Source organism: Spermophilus citellus (assembly GCF_964194105.1).
Source record: "Spermophilus citellus genome assembly, chromosome: 17".
Lineage (NCBI taxonomy): Eukaryota > Metazoa > Chordata > Mammalia > Rodentia > Sciuridae > Spermophilus > Spermophilus citellus.
In genome coordinates this window covers 59,338,554-59,360,320 of record NC_138199.1, presented here as the reverse complement: position 1 = coordinate 59,360,320, position 21,767 = coordinate 59,338,554, and the positions used below count along the sequence as shown (strand labels likewise).

The 21,767-nt window shown below is 41.0% G+C and overlaps 1 protein-coding gene across 1 annotated transcript; it reads right to left on the bottom strand.

The window, feature by feature from the left end:
• Positions 1-1,058: 1,058 nt before the first annotated feature.
• LOC308636021 (ADP-ribosylation factor 2) lies at positions 1,059-20,849 on the bottom strand. Its single transcript, XM_081271027.1, has 5 exons — positions 20,698-20,849; positions 18,082-18,247; positions 11,191-11,301; positions 4,547-4,671; positions 1,059-2,864 (listed from the first exon to the last, which is right to left on the bottom strand). Exons 2-5 carry the CDS (start codon positions 18,227-18,229, stop codon positions 2,703-2,705), a joined length of 546 nt encoding a protein of 181 aa, XP_081127153.1. The 5' UTR covers positions 18,230-18,247; positions 20,698-20,849; the 3' UTR covers positions 1,059-2,702.
• Positions 20,850-21,767: the final 918 nt, after the last annotated feature.

The following is a 21,767-nucleotide window of genomic DNA, read 5'->3' as shown; positions in this document are numbered from 1 at the left end:
GATATAATGAGAGCAACTAAGAACAGAGCAGGGAGGAAGAGCAGGAGGAAAAGATTAACATTAAACAGAGACATGAGGTGGGAGGGGAAGGGAGAGAAAAGGGAAATTGCATGGAAATGGAAGGAGACCCTCATTGTTATACAAAATTACATATAAGAGGTTGTGAGGGGAATGGGAAAAAACAAGGAGAGAAATGAATTACAGTAGATGGGGTAGAGAGAGAAGATGGGAGGGGAGGGGAGGGGGGATAGTAGAGGATAGGAAAGGTAGCAGAATACAACAGTTACTAATATGGCATTATGTAAAAATGTGGATGTGTAACCGATATGATTCTGCAATCTGTATTTGGGGTAAAAATGGGAGTTCATAACCCAGTTGAATCTAATGTATGAAATATGATATGTCAAGAGCTTTGTAATGTTTTGAACAACCAATAAAAATAAATAAATAGTTTTAAAAATATAAGAATTGAATGAATAAATAAATAAATAAATAAAAATAAAGTTCCCAACTGATCTTTAAGCACTTAGCATGGTTAGAATGGACAGAACTTTCAGTGCCATCAAGCAGATGGATAAAGCAGGAAAGAGATGAAGTAAGACTCCTGCCACTTGTATAAATAAGTTTGCACCAGCACTGAACATCAAGATATTCCAGGAAAAGAGCAAAGCAAGGCATTCCAAGGCATGCAACAGCCAGTCCTCACAACCCCATGCGGTAGGGATTAGTATCCCAAGTTCACAGTTAAATAAACTGAGGCTCAAAAATATGGAGGCTAAGAGCACTCATGAGCAACATCGCAGGGATAGGAACATGGCTTTCAGGGACCTGGGTCTTTGCGTGAAACCACTACACTCAAATGCCCCTTCCACTTACCTTTATCCTGACTCCCCAGCTCCAAAGCCACAGTGTGAGAGACTGCAATGAAAAGTGTGTGAGGCCCAATGACCACTAAGTCCTGGGGTGGGGGCAGTACTTCCACAGGGATCCGTGGTACATGTGCCTTCCAAATTGGCAGGGGAAGAGATTTTATATTCAAGAAGTCTGTATCCATCCTCTCCTCCTTCCAAAGCAAGTTCTTTATTGTCCAACCAATCCACAGGTATTCAATGAGGCCTAGCACCATACCAAGTACACTGGACTAAGCATAAATACAAAAGTATGAGATACAGTCCCTGCCATTTCAGGCGTACAATCTAAATATTTCTCAGGAATTACTGTTAAACATCAAATCTGGCCTTGCCAGTATTGCAATGAGCATTCATTCTTTAAAGAAAAACATTATGCCCCACATTTACCATGGCAGGAATTTTTTCCTATTATAACTTCATTGTTATCAATAAACGAGGTTTACTCTTGTTAAGATTCACTTTACGCTCCCATCTCTATAATGTCAATCAAGATTTTTTTGAAAAAGAAATTTTAAAACCTTAGATGGTCGAAGTGCTCAGATACAAATGTGGCCAACAGTTAGCTATTTGGGCAAAAGACCTCAAGACTGAGTGAACCTAACTTGTCTCATTCTTATTGATATTTGGAGGCAACATAAAGCATAAAGCTGTCTCCTAACAGTTCCTAAGATGTTACTCCATCCAGAGCAGGAGTCAGAGCAGGGAGAGCCATCTAGACAAGAGATGTTTTTTAAAGAAGATTTAGCACCAGCTCGCGGGCAATACCAGGGGCGGCAGTGAGGGAACTACCTCCCCAAGATTAACCTTTTGACTTTCTCACAACTCACAGGTGTGAGATTCTGGGAACAGAAACTAACCAACATCCTAAAGGTGGACTAAGACAGTGGGGCATGGATGGCTCCACACAGGAGTGAACCCCCTGCTTTGTGTAGAACATTCAGCACACAGTAGAGAAGTGGGAGCAGCAGCCTCGGGGCCTACAACCCAAGGCAGTGACACCAGAACACAAACCAACCTCACTTATGCCACCTGACCCTCACCCTCCCTCCCCTGCGGAGTCCTTGCTCCACCAGGGACTGTGAGGCTCCAGGAAAGAGCCTTGGCCTCACACCGGGCTAACCCCCAACGGTCTCCATTTGGCAAGTAATAGGAGGACTAGCCTAAGGAAAGGGCTGGAGAATATCCTAGAGTTACAGAATCTTGGCACTCAAAGAAACCACTGATTTCTTTAACTAAAGCATGTTAAAATCAGAAAGTCTGGGCCAAAGTAGAACTTAGGAGCAACGTTCCAATCAGAGCCTCTTCACACTATGGTAAGTACCTTTTCTTTTGAGGATCATTTGCTTTAAAGCACTCAAATTTTGGCAGTAATGGGAAAAAAATGGCATTTCCTTCCTTCCTTCTTACAAAATGACACCCAAGTCTAACAAGACTCCAGGAATGCAGAGATGCCAGACCCAAGGCTGTAACTGGACCTGTCTCTACTCCTCTCCAGCTCCCCTTTCCACCCTCAAGATCACTCTGTCTATTGTGCACCAGGGAGCCCTCAGGACTCCTCCATCAACTGCAAAAATGGTCATCGAAGCTATTGAAATGGAAAGTAGCGTTTAAAACATAACACTGGTTTTCTTAAAACATAATACTGATTTTCTTATAGCGTGTATAAGGCACGGTGTGAGAAAGCTGCCCCCACTCCCAGCCACACAGCCACCAAAGCTCCTCACAGTGCACATGCACCCAGAGGAGGCCAGCTGGCTTTGCCACAATGCACCGGGGATGGACTGCTTCGGGTCACTTCTGGTTTTTGAGCTGGTTGGAGAGCCAGTCCAGGCCTTCATAAAGCCCATCTCCACTGGTAGCACAAGTAGCCTGAATGTACCAGTTTCTCTGGCGGAGGGAATGTAAGCCGAGCTTGTCCGTTATCTCTGCTGCATTCATAGCATTGGGAAGGTCCTAGAAAAAGAAAATGCAAAAGTCCGTTTATTATTTTTGTATCCATACAACAAAATGTGCTCTTCTTCCTGAAATGTTCCCCAAACCAGTCTTCTCTATCTTAGTTTCTCAGGCCAAAAACCTTAAAAATCATCTTTAACTTTTTTTCCCTCTTGAGTCCACACCAATTATCTGCAGAATCTGACTACTTCTCACTACTTCCCAGTCTGATCCCACCAGTTTCTCACTGGCTACTGAAATGACTTTCCAACTGGTCTCCCTGCTTCTGCTTTTGCTCTGTAAAGCCTGTTCTCAACCTAGCTAGTGAAAGCCAGATAGCATCATCCGATCATAAGTCTTACTAACTCTCTCTCAAAGAAAGAGCCAGAGTTCTTAGAGTGGGACCCAAGACCCTGTGACCTCTAATTGGCACGTTCCATGACCATATTATAAAAGTTACTTATTTCATATGTTTACTATGCATTATCTGTCTCCCCTAATTAAAGTATTACTAGGGCAGAAAACTCTGTCTTGTTCCCTGGTGTATTCCAAGAGCCTAAAACCATGCCTGGCACACAGTAAGCTCAAATTAAATTTGACTATATTAGCATTGAAGAACAAAGATTATCTACACAAACTGGCAATGGAAGGACCTCAAAGGTATGTGTGGGAGGCCACTCTCCGTCCTGGCGAGGTTTTGACCCTCACTACATCTTGTAGTGATGTGGACATTGCCCTGGTCCTGGAAGTTTGAGGATGCGTGTCGCCCCGTGGATTGAGCTACGCTCACCTGTTCCTTTGTGATATTACCCCTTTGTCCTGTTTGGGATAGAATGTTCCATGGAAACACCCTTTGCATGTCCCCTTCTCTTGCTCTGCCTTTGGGTGTGGCCTTCCTAGATGCCAGTCAACCTGCTGACAGCAGACATCAAGAAGCTAGACTCAACCCCCTGAAACTGACCCCTTGCCTCATTTGAATGGTTTCTCTGCAATAAAATGGTTCAGACACGCTCGCTCTCTTTCTGCAGACCCTTAGGTCAGAGGAGCTGTCACAGGACCCCCCAAAAAAGGGACAAAATAGGCAGCAACATCGTCAGAACAGCATGATCCCAATTACATTACCAACACTGCCTGTTTAACAGTGGTCACCTCAGGCTGGCACAGGTCCATGGGACTGGCCCTTCATGCTGGGTTCAGCCCAGTGCTCTTCTTTTACTGCTTTACATTTATGTACCAGCTCTTTCCTCCTCAAGCTCAGGCCCTATAGGGTCCAATCTCTCCTCTGTTTCCCCCACTCATCTGCTCCTAGAACCACGTGGCTCCCTTCCTCTTGGCTTAGAATGTCGCTTCCACAATTCCCCCCAAGGCATCACAGATCATTTACTGACTGCATCTCTTCCCAAAGAATGTAAACTCCATGACAGAGAATTTTTGTCTATGTGGCTCATTGCCACACATTTACCCAATACTTAAAATAAAATGGGGAACTTAGTAGATGCTCAATCCGCTATTCACAGAATGAATGATTGAATACAAGGCATTGCAAAAAAAGGGATGGTGGAAAAGGTTATGGTTAAGACTGGAGAGAGGGAGGCAGCTCTCTAATTTAAATATCTAGATATTTAGGTGAGACCTCTGACAGTAAATTTCTGTAAATGACAATAAATTTTCTGAATTCAGTATTCAGAAAACCAACAAGATACCTGTTTATTTACAAACACCAATAAAACTGCATCTCTGAGTTCATCTTCCGCTAACATTCTGGTTAGTTCTTCCCGGGCCTCATTGACCCTCTCTCTGTCATTACTGTCAACCACAAAAATCAGACCTGAAAAGAAATTACAAGCATGTTAGTAACATGAACCTGAGAGAGAAGCTGTTTTTATATCCTTAGAGTTTCTTCTCTCTGCCTGTGTGTGCAGTTTCACCAAAAGCAATCACTATGAAGGGACAGGTGATCTCCAGAGTTAGGAAGCTGCCACACACTCACCTCACATATCTTTTCCAGAATATTACAGCTCTTCACCAGACTAACGATAACAAGACAACACAGAGAAAAGATTAGGCTTGTTTCTTAGTAACTTAATTTCTATATCAAAGAAAAAAAGGATTTTGAAAAATATTTAAAGTTTAATAAAATAGTGTTCTAGGGCTGGTTCTCAAAAAGCAAAGCTTGAGGCCAGGGCCCAGGTACAGGTGTTTTCTCTGGGACATGATCCCAGGGAGCAAGAATGGGGGATGCAGGAAGCAAACCAGAGAAGGGGCAACAGCCACTATACAGAGGAGTCACCCTAACAGGGCTAGGTTGTGGCTCAGCAGTAGTGTACTTGTCTCGAGTGTGTGAGTCACTGGGTTCAATCCTCAGCACCACATAAAAATAAATAAACAAAGTAAAGGTATTTGTCCATCTACAACTATAAATAAATAGATAGATAGATAGATAAAGGACGAGTCATCCCTTTGGCTACTTCTATGTGACCAGTGCTTGATACTGCTGGACATTCTAAGAAGTCATATGAAAAGACTCTCAGAACTGTCCACCCAGGGACAAAACATTTACCCTTCTTCTCTACTCATCCCCCAGTGGTCAAGAGGAACTCCACAGGGTGTTAAGCCATTCATATTTCTGGGTCACGCTCCCTAGGTCAAGAGATTTCCATGGGCATCTGTACAAAAAAAAATTGGCTGATCTTTGTCTCCAGAATTTTCAGAGTGAGAGAAGTATCTGTCATCATGGTGGGCCCACACCTGATGAGCTATGCTAATGAGGTGATTCATGGTAGGCCTGAGGTAGTTAAAAAAAAAAAAGATCACCTGGGGGAGGGTGCACAGGGTTGGACTCACCTGGCCAATGATTCAATCAATCCTGCCTCTGCAATGAAGCCTTGATTAAAAAAAACAAAAAACAATGTACATGAAAGCTCAGGTAACCTTCCCTGGTTGGCCATCTGTATACTGTCACACATCAATGTGCTGAAAGGTAACATATTCTGAACCATGGGGACTGGACAATGGCAGTTTTGTGTCTGGTACCCTCCCAGGTCTGTCTCTCTCCTTTTAATTGGTTCATCTGTATCCTTTGCCATAATCAAGTCAATTTAAGTACAGTGTTTTCAGGAGTTCTGTAAGTCATTCTAACAAATGATCAAATCCGTAGAGATGGTAGGAAACAGCAAAATTTGCAGCCATCTAGTTAGAAGTGAGGGTGGTTTGGGAACCCTGAACCTGCTATAGCTGGTGAGGAAATCTTACGTAAGACTGTGACATTAATATGAGAAATGTGGCCCAACTCTGGATGATGGATAGTGAGAAGTCTTTGCAGCTCATACCATAACATTAAGAGAAATCCCAGGAAGTGAGATACCTGGAGCAGGCTAAATGAAGGTACCACCATATCATGCCTGCATAAAGGTTGCTGAAACCTGCACAAACCCAGTTTCTGCTACACCAGAGACAGGAAGAAGCAGGGCCAAAAGAATCTGCAGAGGAGGTGCACAGGAGGCATGTGACACGCCATCCAGGTACAGGATAGAGAAGACTCAGCAGTCGTCCATGTGAAAGTAACAAAAACTTGGTGTTTGTCTGACAGTGAGCTATTTGAAATAAGCCATTTCAAAGCACTAACTTGTCCCAATTCAGGTTCTGAAGCACTGGTGATAATGAGCGGACTTTCAGGTACCTTAGCCAGACTGTCCTGGGAACACTACAAGGGCAGCATTGGACCCTGTACTCTAAGACACCAGCAAGCTGGAGGAACTCGAAGAACGACCAGGACAGTCAAGATATTCAGATACCAGGTCATATAAAGAATAACTGATAGCAGGGAAGATATCACCTAGAGAAAAAGACTCAGTAAGGGGTTGAGAGTGGTCTTTGAGCATCTGAAAGGCTGTGGCATAAAAAGGTTCAATGTATTTCATGTTGCTCTATAAGGAAACTGAAGACCGGTAGTAAAACCTACAGCAAGTTAACATTACAGGATCAGCAGCGCTGCAGATGTCACAGGCTGTGTCAGAAGGCTCTCCTGCCACAGGGATATTTATACCCAGCTTAAGGCCCAATTCCTGGGGACACTGCTGAAGGGGAGAGTGGGACAAGTTGACTTCTTGGTTCCCCCTGTCAGTGAGATTTCACAATTGTCTAGGAGAGAAACCAGGGCTGCCCCTCCACCCCGGCCTCTGTGCGTCCCACACCCACCTGACAGCTGCCTGACTCACCTGGGGGAGCAGTGCAGGCAGGTACCAGTGCCCACACCTCTGCATGTGAGTTAAATTCACACAGTTACGTCACATCAGGCTCACAATGAGAAAGCAAAACATTCAAAACTCTTCCAAATGTTTGATATGTTACCAGCAATTCTGGACTCTTAATCATAACAAGCCAAGAAAATTCTTAGTCTTTAATGCAAAACTGACAGAGCAGAAGCTGACATGTTATCCCTTTACCATTCCTACCAAAAATAAAACTTCCTAATACTAGATCCTATTTTATACTGTTTTAACATAGGCCCTTACCTAAGAATTAGCATCTAGCATTATCTGACTACCCTTCTGATCTAAGAGAATCTAGACAAAATACATTTGTACATGAATAGCATACTGTTTTTAAAAGCATGAGTGTATACATACATACGTTCGTGTACACACACATTTGTAAAAACATTAAATATGTCTAGACAAATATACAGTGGTTATATATGGAGAGAAACTGAGGAATAAAATGGTGATTTTTTTCTGTATACCCTTTTCCTTATTTTTGAATTTTAAACCATATAAATGTATTGTCATTCAACAAATTAAAATAACTGGACCTATAATCAAGGATTAAAAAAAACCTTCCACACGTGAATGGACCACTTTATGCATTCTGTACCACATTGACAGAGCAAAAGCTGACATGTTATCCCTTTGCCATTCCTAACAAAAATAAAACATATCCATTAAGAAACTGCATAAACAGTTCAAATTCTAATCTATACAGGTAATAAACACACAATAAAATGTCTTAATAGAGTGCTAAAAGCATGCATTGAATTCTGTCACACTTGACATACTGATACAGAAAATTTAAAAGACAGCCTGACCTTTGTAAAGTTGGCAGAAAGAACAAGGGCAGCATCCAAAACTACTCATGGTTGAGACATGTGGCCCAGCCAGAGACAACAAAGCCATTCTTTAAACTGGTCCCATTTGCTATTTCATGAAGAGCCCAAATTGCCCACCCAAATAAGAACCTAGAAAAAAGCCAGCCCTCTGCCATCAAAGCAATAGTGACTGAAATTCAGTAAAATTAGGCTTGTTATAAACAGAAGACTGAAGAAAAAAAGGAACTTCAATGTGGTGTTTGAATGTGAAAACCTGAGCAGGGTAGGAAAAAAAAGAATCTTGCCAGAGAATGACACAGTAAAGCCTCAAACAATTTGGGCTTTCAATGTGAGTGCCTGCTACCTCAGCCACAGAACTAAGCATTTTATAAAATTAATCTCCTTTCAGCCCAGTGATGCAGGTGTCTCCATTTGAAGATAAGGAAAAGGAGAGAGAAGAGATCAGCTAAGTTTCTCAAGGTTCATAGAGCTGTCTGTGGTTCAAACCCAAGTATTCTGGTTTTAATTCAGATGAGAAACTGCAAAGGTTTAGCCAAACTGGGAAGTGTCAGTCCAAGATAAACGGATACTCTTGAGTTATCCAAAAAAAAATCTACAACAGACTGAAACACAAAATATAAAAAATCTAAGCCTCACCAGGGAAGTCACTGGGGTTATCAAGTGGTTTCTCTAAAAAGAAAAAAGAATCAATAAAAGAATTAAGCATTTATCCTGCCTTCCTTGAACAAACTATTTTCAGGGAAACCAAATCTTCAATGAGGGAATTTTTTGTTTAGAAAGATTAGGGCTAATAAATTCAAGAAGGAATAACAGGATTTAGAGAAATTGCCATTTTGTAACTCCTAATGAATTAACAGATCTACACAACAGCCTTCAATGGAAGCTAAAATCATGAGGCGAAAGGTTGATGGGAAATTTATTTTGAGGGAAGTAGGCTGAAGCCATATGAACCCATCTGGCATTACTGAAAGTATGAAAACTTGGTAGTCCCCAGGGGCTAGGTAGAAGGGAGGATAGGGAGTTATGTTTAATGGATACAGAATTTCAGTTTTACAAGATGAAAAGAGTAATAAAGATAGATGATTATCATGATTATACAATATTATGAAGTATATTTAATTCCACAGAACTGTACACTTAAAAGTGATTAAGCCAAGCATGGTGGCACACACCTGTAATCCCAATGGCTCTGGAGACTGAGGCAGGAGGATGGCAAGTTCAAAGCCAGTCTCGGACACTTATTGAGACTGTTTCAAAATTTAAAAAAAAATTTTAAAAGGGGATGTGGCCCCCTGGGGATATGGCTCATGATAAAGCACCTCTGAGTTCAATCTCTAGTTCCCCCAAAAAAGTGATCAAGATGGTAAAGTTTATGTGTTTTACTACCACTACCACCACCACCACAACAAAAAAACAGAAAACAAAAACAGTTACCTGGCAATTCTACTCCTAAGCATATACCCAAAAGAAATGAAACAAGCTGGTATAATCCCAGTTACTTAGGAGGCTGAGGAAGAAGGATGGCAAGTTCAAAGCCAGCCTCCCAGAAATTTAGAGAGACCCTGTCTCAAAATAAAAATATAAAGGACTAGAGATATTAGTCAGTGGTAAAGTGCTCCTGGGTTCAATCTTCAGTACCGGGGCGGGGGGCAGGGGGTGGGAATTGAAGTGAAAACAAGGATCAAACAGATACTTGTACCTGAATCAAAGCAGCATTACTTGTGACTCTCCTGCCTCACCTCCTGAGTAGTTGGGTTTACGGGTGTGCCCCTGTGCTTAGCTACAAAAACATTTTTTAAAATGGAAAAAAAAAATACTTTTTAAGTTTAGTAATCAAACTTCTTGTAATATATACATTCTGTGTGATATAACAGGATAAATACTTAAGTATTTTTGCCCCCAAAAATGAACTGGACACTAGATCAAGCCTCTATAACATGCTACCAGTTTATACCAGATCCACAGAGAGAAAAACAAGCCAAATGGCACCACAACAAATTAGACAGAACCACAATGTGGAATAAGCATTAAACCAAAACTCCCAGCATAGGAAAAAGAAAGAGAGAGGGAATTGTTGTAAGAATAAGATACTGAAGTGACAAAACAATGAAATGCAAACAAATAAAACAGAAAGGCTACATTTGATAATAGGGAAATTTGAATAAAGACTGGTATTAGAGATAAAGGCATCATTAATTTTGGAAGTGTAATAACTGAATACAGATTATGTTTAAAAACAAAACAATAAAAGACTTCATCAGTTAGAAATGAATCTTGCAGAATGTGTGAGTAAAAGGCACTACATCAGGGATGGGCAAAGTGTTGGTAACTGCAGAAGCTGAGTCATGGGTATATGGGGTCCATTACATCATCCTCTAAGACATTCTAAAATCTATGGGCTGAGAAAATAACTGCAAATAGAGCAAGTCCAAAGGTAACTTCTAACACAATGATGAAAAATATAAAGGGATAGGTGGACTTGGGTGTTTGGACTGGAAAGATTGGCAAGTTCAAGTCAATCAAACACATGCAATGAAAACCCCATCAGCAGCAGAATCTTCAAAAGTAATATACTCCAAGTAAATTCTAAAATGAGTAATCTGCAGATGACATATGGTGAAGACTCTACATTGAGAATCAGGGTGTAAAAACGATGTGAACAGTTACGACTTAATAAGCAATATGCAGTAAGGCACTGTTCATCCAAAATATAGGTAATATACTTAGATTGATGGATGAGTACATTAAGATCTCTACTTTTAAGACTCCAATAAGGTGACAATCTGGGATATTCATGCCTGTTCAGGTATGTGTAGAGCAGGAAGGCAGCAGGGAAGAACTGTGGCCAGGATTTAGGATTCTGGGTTCCAGCCATCCTTGTTCATCTCGTTTTCTCTAGAGGGATGATTTTCAGGTAATCTCAACAGATTTAAGAGAGTTAATTGAATTTAAACTCTTCAGAGACTGGAAATTCATTTAAGGTACAAATAACTCTAAATGAACTGAAAGATGAAATTCATCAGGATTACTATTTTCTAGCCATTCCAAATTAAGAGGAGTTAAAGCTCAAGTTTGTTCTCTAGGAACACAGGGACCACATCTCAAAAAAAAAAAAAAAAAAATCTAGTAAGTACTGCTAGCAGAAAAGAGGAAATGAGTTAAGAGTCCAAATAAAGCTGAGCACCACCAGGTATCTTTTCCAGCATCTTAGATACATTGAATATATACAATACCAAACTTTACCTTGAGTGTTCTGGAAATAATGTCGCCACAAAGGTCTGATTTTGTCCTGGCCACCAACATCCCAGACTGTGAAGCTGATATTTTTATATTCTACCGTCTCCACATTGAAACCTAAATTGGGAAGATAGAAAAACTGTTATGATTTTCTGTTAATTGACCAATTCAAAATATCAACTAACATTTAGACAGTACTTTTTAAAAAATACATTTATATATTTTAGTTGTAGATGGACACAATACTTTTATTTTACTTATTAATTTTTATGTGGTGCTGAGGATCAAATAGTGCCTCGCATGTGCTAGGCGAGCGCTCCACCGCTGAGCCACAACTCCAGCCCTGGCTAGTACTTTCAATTTACAAAGCAGCTTGCTATGTGAAGACCATAGCTTACAAAAGAGAATGTGCTGGTTTACTCTGCCATTCATCATGCCTGTGTCTCAAACCTTCTTGACTTTCCAAAATCCAATCCCCTTCTCCCCTTTCTCTCAGCAGAACACTTTTCAGTTTATTTCAGAGCAAAAAGATGTCACCTGTGGAACTGACTTCCACTTCTCACCACACAGTGTAAAAACTTACACCTACAGCAACACTTTTCCTCCTCCATCTTTGAAGAATGGAAAGAAGCAACTATCTAATTACAAATTCCTCTACTTATGTGCTAGATGCAATCCACCCAAACGGAGGAGGATCTTTTGCTATTGCTATTCTCTTTCCCTATCCAAATATCTCCTATTTGTTCTCAGGATGCCCAAGTCTTTTATATCTCCCCCCATCGAAAAAAAAAAAAAAATCTGATAGGCATGGTGGCCCACAACTAGAATCCCAGTGACTCAGGAGGCTGAGGCAGGACTGCAAGTTTGAGGACAACCTTGGCAACTTAGTGAGACTCTGTTTCAAAAAAGGAAAAGGTGGGGATAGACATAGCTCAGCGGTGAAGCACACCATGTTTAGATCCTGTGTACCACAATAAATAAATAAATAAATAAATAAATATTTTTTTTTTTAAAAATCCCTTCCTTGATTCTACATATTCACCTGTTATCATCTTCTCTTTGCACTTTATTTTTTTTCTTTTTGGTACTGGGGATTGAACCAAGAGGCACTTAACAACTGAGCCACATCCCCAGCCCTTTTTATTCTCCTATTTTGAGATAGGGTCTCACTAAGTTGCTTAAGGCCTCACTAAATTGCTGAGGCTGGCTTTGAACTAATGATCCTTCTGCCTCAGCCTCCCAAGTTGCTGAAATTACAGGCTTGCTCCCAGCTTCTCTTTGCACTTTTAAAGTCAAGTATCTCTATGATTCAGGATGCTTTGCTACATCCCGAAGTTCAGCTATATTTATCGAGCCTACTTTGTCACTTCTATCCCAAGAGCACCTGCTCCACCAAGTTGAGTCTCACTGAGGGTCCTCAACAATCTCAATTTCAATAAATCAAACACATGCTTTTCAGTTCTTAGGTAATTTGATTTTATATCTGACCCTACTGCTTACTTTTCCTTGAAACTCTACTGTGGCTTCCCATTTTCTATTTCCATAGTTGTACCTTCTCAGCCTCTTTTGTGAGTAAATCCACATCAAATGATCCTTATGATGGATTCCCACAAGTCCATCCTGCCACATCCATTCTCCTCTTTCCACACCCCTCCCTAAGCAATCTAACAGTTGTACTAACAATTCTCAATTGTATGTCCTCCAGCCCAGACCTCTGTCCTAAGCTCATAATCAGCATTTTCAATTAGATGTCTGCAAGGTCCCAAAATAAAGCAATCTGTCAAAAACGAACTTAAGATCCCTACTCCTTCAACCTACTCCTCTACAGTTATTTCCTCATTGACTGTGCTCCACAAGCTGAAAACCTGGGAGGCATCCCATACACTTCCAACCCTCTCTCACCCTCAAAATCCCACTACCAAACCTTACCATTCAACTTCCTAAATATCTGATAGTTACCTTAACCCAAGAAATCATCATTTCTAGCCTCAATTGCTGAAACAATCTAACTAATCTCCCTGTAGACACTCTTCTCTCCAGCCATTCACCATTTTCCCAATCAGAGCAACTGTTAAGAACATACAATGTAGGGGCTAGGGTTGTAGCTCAAAAGTAGAGCACTTGCCTAACATGTATGAGGCACTGGGTTCGATTCTCAGCACAGCATATAAATAAATAAAATAAAGGTCCATCCACTACTACAAAGTAAAAATTTAAAAAAAAAATACAATTTCGAGCCAAGCATGGTGGCGCACACCAGTAATTCCAGTGACTCAGGAGGCTGCAGTAGGAGGATCACAAGTTTGAAGTCAGCCTCAGGAATTTATCAAGTCCCTGTCTTAAAATAAAATGTCAAAAAGGGATAGGGACTTAACTCAGTGGTAAAGTACCACTGGGTTCAATCCCCAGTACCAAGGGGAGAGGGAAAGAAAGAAAAACACATAATGTGCATTATTTTCTACACATTTGTTTGATTGAAATATTTTAAATTAAAAAAAAAAAAAGAAAGAAAGGATATCTCTGCAGGCAAAGTGGTACCTACCTATAATTCCAGCTACTTGGGAGTCTATGACAGGAAGAATACAAGTTCAAGCCTAGCTGGGCAACTTAATGAGACCCTGTCTCAAAATAAAGGGCTAGGGATGTAGCTCAGTGGCAGAGCACTTGCCTAGCATGTGTGAAGGCCTGGGTTCAATCACTGGTACCAGAAAAAATAATAACAACAACAACAATAATAATCTCTCCTTGGCGTCCCATATCCTGAACTCCAAACTTGACTACCAAGGCCCACAGCGACAGTGGACACAGTGGACCTGCTCACACTCCAGTCTCAACTTGGTCATGCCTTGTTTTAGTGAGATACACTCATTACACTGCAACAAGCTAAATTCTTGCTGAATAAATATATGTTTGTTTGTTTGTTTGTTTTAAAGAGAGAGAGAGAGAGAGAGAGAAGGAGAAGGAGGAGGAGGAGGAGGAGGAGGAGGAGGGAGGGGGAGGGAGGGGAAGGGAGGGAGGGAGGGGAGAGAGAGAGAGAAACTTTTTTAATATTTATTTTTCAGCTTTCAGTGGACACAACATCATTATTTTTATGTAGTGCTGAGGATTGAACCCAGCACCCCGCGCATGCCAGGCAAGCTCGTTACCGCTTGAGCCACATCCCTAGCCCCAATAAATATATGTTTAATGCCATTCCAATCCTACAGAGGGCAAGTAGGTAAATTTGCAGAAAACTTGCCAAAATTACCTGGCAACCTGAATAAATAAGTGAACCTGGCCAGGAAATTTCTGAAAATAATGAATTATTCTTAAAGATATTACCAAATCCTAGTAATACCTGAATAGAATTCAATGACCACAACAGGAAGTGGTCGAGAAAAAGACACATACCAGTGAGAATTTAGTATGTGATAGGACATTAAAATCAGCATGGAAAACTTATTCAATAAATGGCACTGGGTAACTGTCTACCTCTGCAAAGTCTAATCCATAGCCACCAGTTATGTGTGGCTAATTCATTTATTTAAATACAATTAAAAGCACAGCTCCTCAATTGCATGAGCCACATTTCAAGTACCCAACAGCCACTTGTGGCTACTAATCAACACAACGGACAGCACACACAGAACATTTCTATCATTACAGAAAGAGCAACTGGGCAGCACTAGTCTACCCACTTGAAAATTATAATCAAATACCCACCTTACTTATAATAACAACATAAATGCAGAAGAAAATATTGGTGAATACTTTTATGATCTCAAAGTGAGTAAACCTTTCTAAAAATATGATCAAAACTAGCCAGCACAGTGGCACACACCTCTTATTTCAGCCATTCAGAAGACTGAGGCAAGAGGATAGAAAGTTCAAGGGCAGCCCCAGTAATTTAGTGAGACCTGTCTCAAAATAAAATACAGGGCTGGGTCAGTGATAAAATGCTCCTGGGGGGGCTGGGGATGTGGCTACTGGCATGCGTGCGGCCCGGGTTCGATCCTCAGCACCACATACAAACAAAGATGTTGTGTCCGCCAATAACTGAAAAATAAATATTAAAAAATCTCTCTCTCTCTCTCTCTCTCTCTCTCTCTCTCTCTCTCTAAAAAATAAAAAGAAAAAAAGAAAATGCTCCTGGGTTCAATGCCTAAAACCAAAAAAATTAAGAAAATTATCAAAACTGAATAAGGAAAAATTAGTAAATTTGGTTATCTAATAATTTAAAATTTACCTATAGCAAAATACAGAAAAAATCGAAGTTGAAAGACAAACCACTAACTGGAAAATGAACATGACAAGAGTTCAGGAGTCAGTTTGTCTTTTCAAATCATTAAAAGACAAACATTCCAACAGAAAAATAAATGAACAGTATCAAAAACAAGTTACAGAAAACCAATGTATATTTGAATATATTCACTTATCACAAAAGATATCCTAGCCAGGTGTGGTGGCACAAACCTGTAATCCCAGATGCTCAGGAAGCTGAGGAAGGAGAATCTCAAGTTTGAGGCCAGCCTCAGCAACTCAGCACAGACCTAAGCAATGTAGCAAGACCCTGTATGTCTTAACAAAAAATAAAAATAGCTGGGGATGTAGCTCAGTGGTAAAGCCTCCTTGGGTTCAATCCATAGTAAACCGTCCCCCTCAAAAAAGACATCCTAATATAAGTGGTTTTATCCTTTATGAGATTGACAAATTTCCAGAAGAAATTAGCACTAAAAAGGAGATGCAATTTTTTAAGAGAATAGTCTGGCAATCTGTGTACACATTTAAAATAGACATTGTTATATTAGCAAATCCACCTCCAGAAATCACTGCATGGAAATAAAGAACACCTTTGCAAAAATTTGAAATATGTTTACTTTGGCATCCTTACAAAAAAACAATGGCAAATAACCCAACTAGCCATCAATGGAAATTAGTTAAAAATATAGCCATATAATGAAATACTAATCAGTTATTAAAACTTGACATTGATCTGTATCAACATCTTCCTTAGTCCCTGCTTGCTTTATCTAGTGAACACCAGCTCATTCTTTTGGTCTCAATGTAAGCATTATTTATCAGAGACACTTCTCTGGGTCACTTAGGCTTTTTCCCAAGCCACATTTAGCTAATAAGCCAGAAGGGTGCTGGGTCTGTTTCACAGTGGTCTTTTTTTTTTTTTTTTTTTTTAAACTAGGGATTGAATCCAGGGACACTTAACCACCGAGTCATACCCCCAAACCATTTTTCTATTTTATTTAGAAACAAGATCTCAAAAAATTGCTTAGGGCCTTGTTAAACTGCTGACTGGCTTTGAACTCACAATCCTCCCACCTCAGCCTCACGAACCACTGGGATTACAGGCTTGCACCACCACACCCGGCTCATCCTCAAAGAGCAAGCAGCTTTCCTCAACTGATGACGGTGGTAGTTTTCAGTGAAGGCAAGTTCCACTACATAAGCATTTGTCAAGTCTCTGCTTTAATTATATTTGCCAATGTCTCACTGACTAAAGCAAGTCATGTGGCCAAGCTCAGTATCACTGAGGAAGGAGACTGCTCAAGAGCTCAGATGCTGAGGGTCATGACTCACTGGGGCCATTAGTTTAACAATCTACCACAACATCAGTATTGAACTCATTCACCAGTGGTAAATGATGCTTACCATGTAAAGGGAGGAAAGGGGAAGAAAGAAGTCAGGAAAGTCCTTTAGGGAGGAAATAACAGAAAGTGGATCAAATGTATTATCTAATGCAAAGTAAGTGGGGAAAATAGCATGCATACGATTTTATAAAAATCTTAATTGAACATTTTTTAAAATCTGTCTATATTTTTTGTACGTATGAAACTATTTTTTTTATAATCGGAGAAAGTTAAGTAATCATGCTATTTTCATTTAAGATTAATGTATTTTTCAAATCGTGTATATGAAATTTCTCATCAGTTTCCGTCTTCTTCCAATGTTGCAATCTCTGAAGCTACTACCTAATGGAAAAGTGGATCATTTGGGTCCTGGTCCAGTCCAATGCTAACATTCACATGTTGTCCTGTGGAGTGTATCCTTACTCAGGAGTCTGGTTCTCCAGGCAGTTCACAAGACAAAGATTAAGTTCTGTCAAAACTGCCTTAGCAAATCCCTTAAAGAGCCCATAAAATCAGTGCTCATCCACAGTAAGACCAACACACCAGATTGTCAACTGTCTTACTTGGACACTATCTCGAGTAGTTGGCTTGAGCCAGAGTGAAGAGAAGAAATCACACTCCATTTAAACACTAGGAGGCACTTAGTGGGAAGAGAGAGGCACTGAGAGAGGCCAGCTGGAATGGAGGCTGACTGAGGAGGCAGCAGCAGATGCCCAGCTCTCACCTCAGGTTTATGCTGGGACCCACACTGAGAGAAACGGCAGAACTCTCCTCACTGTTTTAATTATTACTATCCTTTTCTTCTTTGCCAAGCAGATAGGGCTAGATTTGCTTAGCCTAAATATGTTCATATGATTCTCCTATAAACCTAGGAATGTTCTAAAGACTCTGAAGAGCGACTGGGAAAAGTATATATAACCTGGTTTGGGGCCTCAAAAAGTTTATGCTCTTGGCTAGGTGCAGTGATCCATGCCTATAATCTCAGCAACCCAGCAACTCTGTACACTAAGGCAGGAGGATCGCAAGTTCAAGGCCAACCTCATCAACTTAGCGAGATCCTGTCTCAAAATAAAAATAAAAAGGACTGGGGAATATAGCTCAGTGGTAGAGTGCTCCCAGATTCAATTCTCAGTACCAAAAAAAAAGAAGTTGTTTATGTTCTTGGAGCAGAAAAGATTTCCAAAACAAAATATTCAATAATATAAGAAGCGTGTTAAAGTATTATATACGATATTGTAAACTTGTAAATTGGAATTCCCCACATTTGTTCACATACCTATTGTAGGGATGGTAGTCACAATCTCTCCCAACTTCAATTTATACAAGATGGTGGTTTTTCCGGCTGCATCCAAACCCACCATAAGAATCCGCATTTCTTTTTTCCCAAATAGACTTTTAAACAGCTTTTCAAAAACATTCCCCATTGTAATTTAATTCTGTAACTGAAAGAAAAGAAAAACAAGTCAAATAATTATTCTTTACTGAGATATAAAAGCAAAATACATAAACTCTAGGTTGCATTTAGAGGCAGCTCCTAGTAAACTTAAAGAATGTTAAATACAGTTTGGCCAATAAGGAATAGTGTATCTCATTTTCAAAGAGAAACTCAACTAAGCCTTTTGATGCCTTGCCAGAAAATTCTATTTTCCACAGAAGCTTCCAAGTGGGATATGCAGAAACACAGCCTCAATGCTATACTATTGTGGTAACCTTTAGTTGTCTTAAGTTTGAAAGCAATGTCACATTATTCACGTCTATACCTTGTTCTAAACTCTCTTGAAATGAGAATTTAGGAAGCAGAGAATCTGTTTATTTTATATAACATGGAACTGTGTGTGTGTGTGTGTGTGTGTGTATGTGTGTGTGGTATTAGGGATGGAACTCAGGGGTACTCTACCACTGAGCTACATCCCCAGTCTTTTTTATTTTTATGTTGCCACAGGGTCTTGTTAAATTGGAATGGCTGACCTTGAATTGTGATCCTTCTGCCTCAGCCGGGAATTATTGGTATACCTGGCTATTTTATACAATATAAAGCTAAGCCCTTAAGGCAGGTAAATAACAATTTCTTGGAAACTGCAGCTGCCTTTGGCGTTACACAATACCAGTACCCAGAAAAGAACCAAAAGAAATTTGTGAGTTGATGAAATCCATCACTGTGATACTGCATTCCCAAGAGAAAAATTAACTAGACAGAGTTGAGGAGTAATGGTAGTATCCAATATTCTATGGGGTAACCCTCACCAGTTTTTAAAACTTTTTATTTTAGTATAATTTACTTACAGATTACTGTAAATTCAATGAATTTTCATGAACCAAACTCACCTATGTTACCAGATCAAAAAAAGATGATTACCAGTACAGATTCTCCTTGTGTTCTACCCTTCCATTATTCCCCAAAAGTTAATTACTAAATTGACTTCTAACAGCATAAATATTCAATATTTTATTTTTCAGCAAAGCACCTGGCAGGATATATAAAGTAAAAGCAATAGCAAAGTCAGGCTAGCTTTGCAGAAATTTACATTCTTTATTCTTTAATAGATCAACCTATTTGAATCAACAGCCTGATATTCCAATGAAGGACTTAAAAAGCCGGGCGCAGTTGCACACAGAACAGCAGCTCCACAGAACAGAGGATCCAAGTTCAAAGCCACCTAAGCAACTCAGTGAGGCTTTCTCTAAATAATATATAAAAAGGGACTGTGGATGTGGCTCAGTGGTTAAGCGCCCCTGGGTCCAATCCCCAGTACCCACCCCACCCCCACAAAAAGTAGTATAGTACATTTTTTACACTTCTAACTAAGCTCTTGGAAGTCGATAAAGGCTGTTCAAAAAGAAAAACGACAAACATCCTTGTTCCAGAGTGTATGATTTTCCTTTTAAATTGCTAACCAAGGAAAGCTTTACTAGGGGGAGGGAGAAAAAGATGCAATAAGTCAGGTCAGCCACTCCTATTCATCCAGACACCAGCGACCTCAGAGGGGAAGTCACTAAATTCCAGAGGCACCACCTCTGAAATTCAAGTTTCCTACAATAGCTTAACATCATGGATTATGTCCAAGTACACACCATTACATTCTAGGGGAGAAAGCGAATATGGCATTTCTCCTGTACACAAATGAGGATCAGTGACCAAAGAATGACTGCTTTAATCATTTATAAAAGGTTTATTACAGGTCTAAAATAAAACAGTCCAGTGACTGAAACATTCAGAATCTGTTGGTCAACAAAACTAGTGATCCCTTTCCCTAGTTTCCGATATAAGGACAAGTCCCACAGACAGGAAAACTGTAAGGAACACGCTGTGGGAGGTAAGGTCCCTAGAGGCAGGTAATGTCAGATTCCCCCTGCCCAACCCTACACTGCAATCCTCCCGGTTTTCCCCCATTGCTTCTCTTCCCTCGCCTTCCTACTCCTATGCGCGAGGTCCCAGACACCCAGGCTCCGCTGGAGACCCTCTAAAATAAGACATCGTCAACCACAGAGCCTCTTAGGCATGCTCACCCTCCCTCGACACAAGCAGCAAATGACCACGGGGGAGAAACGACGGCAAGCCCTCAAGGGCATGAGCGAGAGCCATGGCCAAGGTGAGAGTGAACAGCGGCCGGGGGCGTGGGGCCGGGTAAGGCAGCCGAGTGCCCTTTCTGCCCCAGCCGCCAGGCCGCTGCCTCTCAATCTATGGGCCCTTGGGAAAGCAAGAGGGCTACGCGACGAAGCCTGCCCGGCGTCTTTGGGTTCCGGCTGCCTGGCCCTATAGAGGGCGGGGAAGGAACAGCAGACCCCAACCCCTTCAGGCAGGCCACCGCTGTTGTCCAGTTTCTCGGCCGCCGTGGGTCGGAAACCTAGCCAGGTATTGAGAGTGGCTGTCCCCCTCCATCCCACGACTCACCGGTCGCCTCAGTCAGCACCAACACAGGAACACCTACTAACTGTTACCTTTAGGATTTCGGCTCCCCTCAGCAAAATGGCGACTAGCTGGGGGCGGGAATAGTAATCAACCAATCATCCACGGCTTTGTGGAGCCCTTGCGCCAATGATCTCCAAGTTCTGTGAGTGACGATATGTCTGACCAATGCAAAGGACAATAAGGGCTTGGGCGGGAGGAGGCCCGACCCCCGCGACCTAGGCGACGGCACGAAGCTCTAGAAATGCCGGGTTCATAGTCCAATGACAACTCCCCGCGTCGCGGCAAATCACGTCCATGTGCCCCACCTCGGTGGCAAGCGCGACCAATCAGAAAAGTCAAAGGATTTCCGATTTGCCCCGCCAATGAACTCGGAAAACTCTCAAGGGTTGAACTAATCCGGGAACGTGTAGACAAACCCGGTGCAGGTATGTGGGCGGGGCCAGATTCATTGTGATATTTAAGGACATTTGCCGGGTTGAGCTAAAAGTAGAAACTAGTTGGGCGGTGTTCCTTACAGGAAGTACTCAGACACTAGCACCGAAAGTAGTCCTAAAGAAGATTTCCTCTTCAGTCTGAAGGCTGACTGCCGCTCTGCTTGCAAACGGATTTTCAACAGGTGTGAGGAAATATAGACGTCCAGAGGGCCCCAACCACAGCCTTTCCTTGAGAAATGCTTTCAGTAACTCAGTCTCCTGTCAACTTGTTTAGCTAGAAAGGTAAACGCCTGTAAATAGTATATAACTGAAACGATCAAAATAACAACTATTAAACGTATAATATGCACCAAGAACTATGTCAAAGACTTTACCTGCATGACCATAACGTTCCAACGAGTTATAAACAATCACTGCCGTTTTTTACAAAGATGAAAGTTAAGTAGCCTGGAAGGTATTCAAGCCTGGGTCTGTTTGGCACTTAGATTTTTATTTTTTATTTTTTTTAAAGTTGTAGATAAATACACTACCTTTATTTTATTTTTTTTATTTTTATGTGGTGCTGAGGTTTTAACCCAGTGTGTTACACGTGCAGACAAGCGTGCTTTACCACGGAGC